Below are 9,418 nucleotides of genomic sequence, written 5' to 3'. Positions count from 1 at the left end.
GCATAAATTGCTAGTTCCTTGCGGTCAGAAGAATCAGCATTTGGAAAAACTGCTGTAGCCACTCAGTCTGTGGGATACATAGAGCAGGATAGAATTTTTAACAAAAATAAAGACTAAACATTCTGCAGAATCAGGCAGCAACCCTTCTTGGACTACTTGAATGCTCTCCCATGTAAAACGTTTCCTTTCAAAACTAGCACTTCAGGCAGAGGAGTTCAGCTGAATTTAGGCCCTGCCATCGTTCATGTTAGTTTCCTGTGTGAAACTTTTCTGTCTGCTCTTCTGAGTATTCAAATTAGCAGTTTCCCTCCCTATGGTCTAAAATCATATGCTCACTCATATTCTTATCACACATATTGTCCAAACCAGCCCACAAATGTGTATAGACATTTGTACAAACATTGAATATAATATCTGCACAGGGCTCAAAGTTATTCTCATTGTAAGATTTGAGTTTTGTGGTTGCACAGTTAGTAATTTGTAGTAAGTACAAAATTTTTGCCTCCCGAGCTTCAGATGCAGATTTGAGATTCAAGTATCGAAGAGCTAAACTTTAAATTGAACAATTCGCCCTATAACTTGTAAATGCAAGTACAAAATTAAACCAATGTAAATTAGCAGAGAAGTGAAGCCTCAGAGTGAAGTAATGGGGATTCGCATCATCTATCCTACATAAGGATAATGCAGGATAATCCTGCCAGCTCTTTGACCTTGGGGAGTTGTGCTAACCACCCACAGAGCCTCACCTTGCTCCTTTGTAATAACAAGTTGGTCCAGAATAAATCAGAAACCATCCATGATCTCATTATGGATGAAGAGGCAGACCGGGTATATATCAGAGACTTCGTTGGGGGAGGCCAGTGGTCCCAGATTCTTCCTCCAGGGTACTCTGTTGAACAGGTGAGAGGATGGGGGCAGGGAGGTGGAGTGGCTGTGGTCTAGAAGAATAACATCCCTGTCAAAGTGTCTGACCATATCAACTGGGTGTACTTAATTTTGGGGACCAGGGATAGACTGGGACTTATGAATTGGTGTGGATGACATCATCACAAACTATACCATTGAGGTGTCCCTGTGTGTCACGCAGTACAACTGTACCCAATTTGATTCAAATGGATTAGACCATCCACAAGTTAGCCCACTTGCGCCTCAGACGTTCATGCGACCATCTTGGCCTCTCTGCTGTGCAGCCTGTTCCCAGCCTTCCTCCATGTGGAGGAAGCCGAGAGATGAGAGGCCCGTTCAGTCACTTGGAAGGAGACTGGGGAGCTGGAAGGAGCTCACTGCCCGCCCCTCCCGGTAAAAGGGGGAGCTCTCACTTCTTAACCCCCCCTCCCTGCAGCCACCACTGCACCCCATCCCACCCTCCCTGGGTCAAGGAAAATATTTAGGTAAAGGGAAACTCTCCCCTCCTCCTCCGTGCAAGTACGGTTGCTGCCGCACAGTGGCTTTAAAAAGAAATGTAAAGGGGGGGACTTTTTCCTTGCTCCCCACCCACACTGCTGCCACACCCCATCTTGCCACCAGCAGCAGCGGGGCTCTGGAGAGCCCCCCACCCCAAGACAGGAAGCCACAGATCAGATCTCCAAGGTCTGTGGCTAAGAGTGCCTCTGGTGTTAGGGACCCACCAGGGTAGCTGCATGTGTAGAAAGAAGCCCCGGCGGTGTTTACAAGAAGCAATACTTGTACTTGTGAACAGGACAGCCCTGCTTGCAGTTGTGCCGTGGACTATTTCTATTGTTTCCCAAGAAAGTAGGCACTGTGCTAGTGTGCAAGGGCTGTTTTTACACACTTGCTGTGGTAAGTGCCTGGATGGGAAACCCATGTATGCCACCTGTAACACATCTGCTTTACATGTGTCAAGTCAGTTTGAATCCCTGGCATCTCCAGGTAGGGTTGGGAAAGACTCCTGCCCTGCCTGAAACCTTGGAGAAGCCACTGCCAATCTAATCAGTGTCAACAATACTGAGCTAGATGGGACAACAGTCTGAATCGGTATAAGGCAGCTTATTATGTTTGTGTGATTCACATGCACAGCAGCTCAAGCAGGTCCCTAATGCCAGAGTTACACTGCAATGAATGTCAGCCACTGTTATTTCATTAAGGACCCCCCCCCCTTTTTTTTTTTTTTTGCAGAAAGACCAATTTCATTCAGACTGGCTTTTGGGTGGGCTATAGGGTGGAGATTGCCTTGGTCAGCCTGATGGATGATCTCCAATTGGGAATTACAGAGGGAGTGTGACTCTGTTGGTCCTTTTGGATCCCTCCGCAGCTTTCAATACTGTTGACCATAGTATCCTTCTGGAACGTCTGAGGGGATTGGGGGTGGGAGGCAATGCTTTGCAGTGGTTCCACTTCTACCTCACAGGCAGATTCCAGATGGTGCCCCTTGGAAACTGTTGTTTTTCCAAATTCAACATTTCCATATTGTCTCCGATGTTGTTTAACATCTACATGAAACCCCTGGGAGAGATCATCAGGAGATTTGGTGCAGGGTGTTATCAATATGCTGATGACACCCAAATCTATTTCTCCATATCAGCATCATCAGGAGAAGGCATAACCTCCCTAAATGCCTGTCTGGAGATAGTGATGGGATGGATGAGGGATAACAAACTGAGGCTGAATCCAGATAAGTGCGGGGTTGGAACTCAGGAGATGATTTTGATCTGCTGGTTCTGAATGGGGTCACACTCCCCCGGAAGGAACCGGTATGCAGTCTGGGGGTGCTTTGGGATCTGAACTTCTCCCTGGTGTCTCAGGTTGAAGCAGTGGCCAGAAGTGCTTTTTATCAGCTTCAGCTGATACGCCAGCTGCATCTGTTTCTTGAGATGAACGACCTCAAAACGGTGGATCATATGCTGGTAACCTCTAGACTGAATTACTGCAATGCACTGTATGTGGGGCTGCCTTTGTATGTAGTCCGGAAACTGCAGTTGGTCCAGAATGCGGCAGCCAGGTTGGTCTCGGGGTCATCTAGGAGAGACCATATTACTCCTGTGTTGAAAGAACTACACTGGCTGCTGACACGTTTCCAGGCAAAATACAAGGTGCTGGTTATTACCTATAAAGCCCTAAACAGCTTAGGCCCTGGATATTTAAGAGAACGTCTTCTTCACCATGAGCCCCACCACCTGTTAAGATCATCTGGAGAGGTCCGTCTGCTGTTCCAGCCAGCCCATTTGGCAGCTACTCAGGAACAGGCCTTCTCCGTTGCTGCCCCTGGACTTTGGAATGCACTCCCTGTTGAAATAGGAGCCTCCCCATATCTAGCAACTTTTAAAAAGGCACTGGACATTTATTCAACCCAGGCTTTTTATCAGATTTATGGTTTTAATTTTTAATGTTGGTTTTAAATGATTTTAATGTTAATGATTTAATTGTTTTAATGTTTTAAATTATTTTAACTGTAAACCGCCCAGAGATGCAAGTTTTGGGTGATATTAAAATATATTAAATAAATACAATAAAAAACCATTATTTTGTTTGATCTTGAAGCACATGAACACTTTCCTACATATTTCATTTGTGCTTAAACTTTCTCCATGCTACAAAACCCAGCACACTGGCACGCAGTTGTACCACGTCCTAGTACAGATTTAAGAGATTAATGTAATTGCAGACAAACTAGTTTTAAGGCCTTTCCACAAATCAGCATGCCTGGGAAGTCCCACTTCACTAAAAGTTGGTGTGGGGACTAAATGTGCCATGAAGTGGAAGAGTATAGTACTTTCAAAGGCTTTCAACACTCATAAGGCTTCTTTGTTACTTTACTGCCATCTTTTGGCTTCTCCATGTAATTACATGGCCTGAGTTTTACATGCCTTCGAAAAAGCGATGTTAAAAGTGCATTACTGCAGTTCTAGTGCAGTGATCAGGGACACACACACTTTCAGTTCACCTAGCTCAGTATTGTCTATACAGACTTGCTGAGGCTCATCAAGGTTTCAGGCAGAAGTCTTTTTCATAAGAACAGCCCTGCTGGATCAGGCCCAAGGCCTATCTAGTCCAGCATCCTGTTTCACACGAAGGATGCGCACAGAAATGGCCAGTCTGATTTGGTTCAAATTAAGACCAGATTCGAGTCACCCCAGGTGGCTTGGTTTGGTTTGAATGAGCCTGAGCCTGGTCTGGCAATTTTGCCGGCTTGAGGGCTCAACAGCCATACTTGTAAAGGGGAATCAGGCAAGGATTCCCCTTTACAAGGGGTGTGGGATGGGTGGGTGGAAGTTCCCCCTTTTACCTTTAAAGACACACTGAGGCGGCGGCCACAGGGAAGGTGGAGGGGCATGGGGGAAAGTTTATTGACTGATCGTTGAGTTTATATACCACTTTTCATTAAAATAATCTTAAAGCTGTTTACAGTATAATTAAAACAATGCATAATTAAAATACAATAGTACAGTAACAGAACGTGTAATGAATCCTGATGGGGATTCATTGAAGAAAAGTTACTACACACCAAAGAATCCAAACACTTTGAAAAATAGTGGCCACACATTTTGCTCCATAACTCCATTTCTACAAGGGCTAGAGCTTAGCTTAAAATAAAAAAAAAAAACGCTGGTAATCTGGGGGAATTAATAGGAGGGATCCGAATCTTGAATGGATTAGAATCAGGCACTATTCGATTTGTACCCAAATGTAGCCAATGGACCACAGGGGTGATTTGTTTTGTCTACAAAGCACCCGAATCAGCTAGATTCGGGTACAAATCAATTTGTACCCAAATCAATTTGCACATCCCTAGTAGAAGCATTTTGCTTCTGAGGCTGGATGCGGCATATAGTCCTCAGACTACTCCACTGATGAGCAAAGAAGTACCTTTTTAAAGTGGTGATTCTCTTTATTTAGCAGGGGAAGAGCAACTGGCCCTATCCGTCCACAGTACAGCATCCCTCCAGTGGCTGTTGCTGCTGTCTATCTTATGTTTCTTTTTTAGATTGTAAGCCCTTTGGGGAAAGAAAGCAATTTTTATTTATCTATGTAAACCATCTTGGGAACTTTTTTTAAAAAAAAGCAGTATATAAATTGTATTGTAAATTGTATTAATAGGAGTCATTGATAGACCTATCCACTATGAATTTATCTAACCCCCCTCTTAAAGACATTGAGGCTGTTGGCTGTCACCACATCTTGTGGCAGAGAATTCCATAGGTTGATTATACATTGTGTGAAAAATTACTTTTGTCAGTCCTAAATTTCTTGGCAAGTAGTTTCAGCCCTGCTTGGACATGCCAGGGATTGAACCTGGGACCTTCTGTATGTAAGCCATATGCTCTTCCATTGAGCTACAGATATAGATGCTTTAGATAGTCAAAGGATGTATACTCCTGTAGTAATCAGAGATTTCTCTGTGCTTCAAGGTTAGAAAATATAGAAATGGTAACAGTAAAACACTACCACAAAAATGGTGGGTGACTTCTTTAGGTCACTGAATTGGAAAAAAGATAATAAAGCTATGATCAATCTAAAGCATAAAATCTAGGGGGTCTTCATCTAACCTATATATTTCCTGAGAATTCAGTACAGGATAATGACAAAACATTATGCACTTTTGCTGAACTACTCAACATATTGGCATTTACAACTCCCAACAGTGGTAAGCAGAGGGCTTCACAATTCCACTTTACATCAGGTCTTGCAGATCTGATTTCATACTCTGAATAGGAGGCAGTGTCAGTTACACTTCAAAAGAACATGAGCCACAAACATAAGGGAAGAAGACTGTCTAGCAGGAATCCAAGAGTGACAAGAGCATAGTACACCTTTATCAGGACCAACATAAAAAGCATGGACATCATTTCTGAGATCCCTCACAACGCATCTTCAGTCTGTATATTGGAGGGGCGGGGAGGGAGGGAGGGAGGGAGAGAATAGTGTTATTGCAAATGGTAAAGTGCAAATCTGCCCTTTGCAAGATGAGTACAGTGTCTCCCCATCCCTCCACCCATGTCTTGAGAGGGCTGTTGTATGAAAAGGTACGAGGGAAAAGATCTCTCAGTCACACAAGCCAGTTTCTACAAGCCCTTTGCCTTTATAAACCTGTAGGGCACAATTTACCATAGTGTGTACAAAATCTCTCTTCCTTGAACTGGGCTCATACAACACCTATTTGTGCCTGTAGTCATCCCCATACTATCAGATTAGAAACTTGGGACATAGTTGGGGCGTTGCTTAAAGCAAGTACCTATTCAGCAGATATGTAGAACACTATTTGGTCAGTCTGCCCAATTCTAAATATGAAGGGTTTACACTGTCAAGAAATTGAAGATCGGGACGGGGATTAAAGGAATGCTTATTTACAGGCGTTTCCCAAACTATATAAATAGCCAACAGCACATATGAATCTGCAACTGAGGCAGCAGATAAAAGACTGACTCCAGGGAGGAGGTGGGAAGTGCCTCTTGATCCTTCCAGACTCTAGGCCAGATCTTTCTTTGGAAGCACCATCTTATTGGTGGACAGAGAGGGAGAGCACTCCAGAGCCTGGACCACTGGATGACAAGAAGCGAGGAGAAAAGCTGGGTAATGTAATTGCTTGCTGTGTCTGCTGCAGACAATGTAGGGAAGAATATACAAGTTCATGAATGCCAAGAAGTGTTAACCTCTGCTCACTGCCATAAACAAGGACAACTTTTGTCCAAAATCTTTTATTTACTATAAAGACAAAACCACCAAAATAGGTACAAATTATACTATAAAATTGGTTCAACGGGGTAAAAACTTTTAATTAAAATATCTTGATATATTTAAAATAACAAAGGATATAATGAAGCCAAATTTTCTTAACCCAGAGATCTTTAAAATTTACTTGCACAGTAAGGTGCTAATAGAAGTTAGCCCTTAAGCCCTGGAAGTCTTAGGAATCAGTCACATAGCAAATATAATTTCAATGTGAAAGTGAACTTTGGTAGAAGAAAATCTATAGGACACCTGAGGTAGTAGAAACTGGAATAAACAGCAGTAGACGTTATTTACAACTTAGGTACCAAATAACATTAAGAACACAAAAATAATTACACAATACAATTTTCAGTCCAGCTTTGATCCAAAGAAAATAAGATTACATCACATCTGCATTAAAAAAAAACACCACAATTACCAGCAAGCTGAGGGAAATGCAAACAAACTCAAACGATGCATTTAGACACCTAGAGGCAGTTTGAGTTTGATTTGTGGTAGACATGGTGATCTAAAAAGGTAATACTGATTAGCTGAGGTTCATCAGTTTATACAATTGACATTTTTGTCAGAAATGCATTAATCTGACAACTGATTTTCCAGTACATGAATTGGCAAGAGTGCATCCTTTAAAGCTTGCACACAAGAGAGACTTGGAAATGATCTGATTAGAATAATGAAGAATTCTAAACTGTCAAGAAACAGAAGTCAAATACAAAAACAGAGCTACCAAACTTCACATTTCGATTTTAACTCTTCAAAGTCTGCCAATCTTCAAAAAGCAAAGGAATATAGTATTTCAAGAAGAAATACACATCCACATTTAATGACATTGCTTTTAGTTAATGCTAGCATGATCATTGCTGTAAACTTTTCACTTGTTTTGCTTCCAATTTGCAAGTTGTACATTGTTAATAATGTACAGTACTATAGCTTATTTAGTTTGTCCTGAGTCTTTGAGTATAACCAATTTCCGGTCAATAATTCAACTGGCTTCTGAAGAGTTAAAACTTGAACAGTTATTTAACAAAGTTGATTAAACACAATCAGTAATTTATCTCAAAATGACTCAAAAAGCAAAAGAACAGCTGCCATTTTCCTTCAATATTCCATGCATCAGAATCTAAAGATCTGTCCTTAAAACCATCATAAAACAATTAAAAGACATATATGCTAAAAAGTAGTTTTGCACTCCTGGTGAAGCATTTCTTCACATTATGTTTGAGGAGGTCTGTCCCCCACCCCAAGTTCATTTTTCTGTAAAATTTATTTTAAAATTAGGGTTTTTTTAAAAGAAAAAGAAAAAAAAATCACCCAATTACATAATTAGCATTTGCAACTGTAAACAGATAGATGTATGGCAGAAGGAAAACAGCAGGCAAAACATATCAACAGTGGACATGAATGCAGTGCTAAATTGAGAGTAAAGAATGATTTAAAGCTTCAGCTCCCATTAAAAGCTGACTAAAATGGGAGCTGGGTGGCAGCAGGCTTGACACAAAACTTTTCTACATCACTTTACCAAGAGAATGTTTACATGACAGAGGCTCCAAAACCTAACCATTAATTTGACCCTTGGTTACAAGTTCTGTTCTTCAAAACAATTACATATTTCCCTGTCCAGTATCTTGTCTGAAACACTGACTTGAGGACAGCACTTTATTCCAGATTTCAGTCTGTATCACAGTCTTGTACACCAAGAAGCCATCCAGCAATATTTAGCTTGAACCTAGTTCTAGCTATTCTGGGTATGTTTTTAAAAGATCATTTTTTCCCTGAATAAGAAACAAAGGATAAAATGAAAGCACAGAACCATAGCTTCCAAAGGGAAGTTACAAGGCTAGCAGTAAATGCACAGTGAACCACAACTGCCATGTACAGTGACTCTTAGGAAGGCAAAATGTGGTTTCAAAACTATCCAACATTTCTTTCTCCACTCAAGAACAAGCTTCGTGAAATCATAATGCACAGACACTGAACTTTTTTTTTTTTATGACCAGTGATGAAAACAAGTTAAACTGGGTTGCAGAGCTCATACTGCGGACATTTGCATGGTGTGAAATGGAACAGTGATTGCAGTTTTTAAAAATGGCTTCTGAGCCCCTCAGCTGCTAATATTGCTGAAAAAGTGCTCCAAAATAAAATAAAATCATCACTTCTTCCACTGAAAAATCATGCAGATTTAAAAGAGCAATTGCTTTCCTGTTCACCAAGAGCCAGATCTTTAAGAAAGGCACAGTTTACATATTTCTGCATGATCTGTGAAATGTTGCATACTGAGCTTAGGTAAAGATTGCGATTTGTCAGTCACATACTTAAGTACAGGCCCTCTGCTGGCCTCGTGTCCTCAAAATGTATAATTAAGGCCAGCAGAGCAGTTAATACATACTGCCGTGCAAAACTGCACAGGAAGACCAGCACTGTTCTAGATTCAGTAGCATCACGTTCAGTGTATCCCCACGTTCACATAGCTAACTACCACGTAGTGCGGAAGACAGGGTGTTTCAGCAGCTCCCTCGCTGGGGGTCTGTCCTGAGGTTGAAGCTCCAAACACCGAAGCGCCACATCCCTTAAGCCTGGAGACAGATGTGGCGGGATTGATGGAGCTGTAGTTGCACTGGCAATCTGCAGAGAGAACAGAAAAGACAGGAGTCACTCTCCAAGGAGCTCCCAAGATATCAGATGCAGACTAGAGCAATGCTCTTCAGTCTGTAATGAAGGACATCTTGATTAT

At 41.7% G+C, this 9,418-nt stretch overlaps 1 protein-coding gene across 4 annotated transcripts in view; it reads right to left on the bottom strand.

Moving 5' to 3' along the window:
• Positions 1–6,637: 6,637 nt before the first annotated feature.
• Positions 6,638–9,418, bottom strand: part of MAP3K1 (mitogen-activated protein kinase kinase kinase 1) — a 98,301-nt gene continuing 95,520 nt past the window's right edge. For all 4 annotated transcript variants that reach the window (XM_053299308.1, XM_053299310.1, XM_053299309.1 and 1 more), the window contains exon 20: positions 6,638–9,309. In XM_053299308.1, coding sequence (XP_053155283.1) covers positions 9,160–9,309 — 150 coding nt within the window. In that variant the 3' untranslated portion in view covers positions 6,638–9,159. The remainder of the gene's footprint in view (positions 9,310–9,418) is intronic.

The sequence above is a fragment of the Hemicordylus capensis genome, chromosome 2 (assembly GCF_027244095.1).
Source record: "Hemicordylus capensis ecotype Gifberg chromosome 2, rHemCap1.1.pri, whole genome shotgun sequence".
Classification (NCBI taxonomy): domain Eukaryota; kingdom Metazoa; phylum Chordata; class Lepidosauria; order Squamata; family Cordylidae; genus Hemicordylus; species Hemicordylus capensis.
Note: the sequence above shows the minus strand (reverse complement) of the source record. Positions and strands in the feature narration are given on the sequence as shown.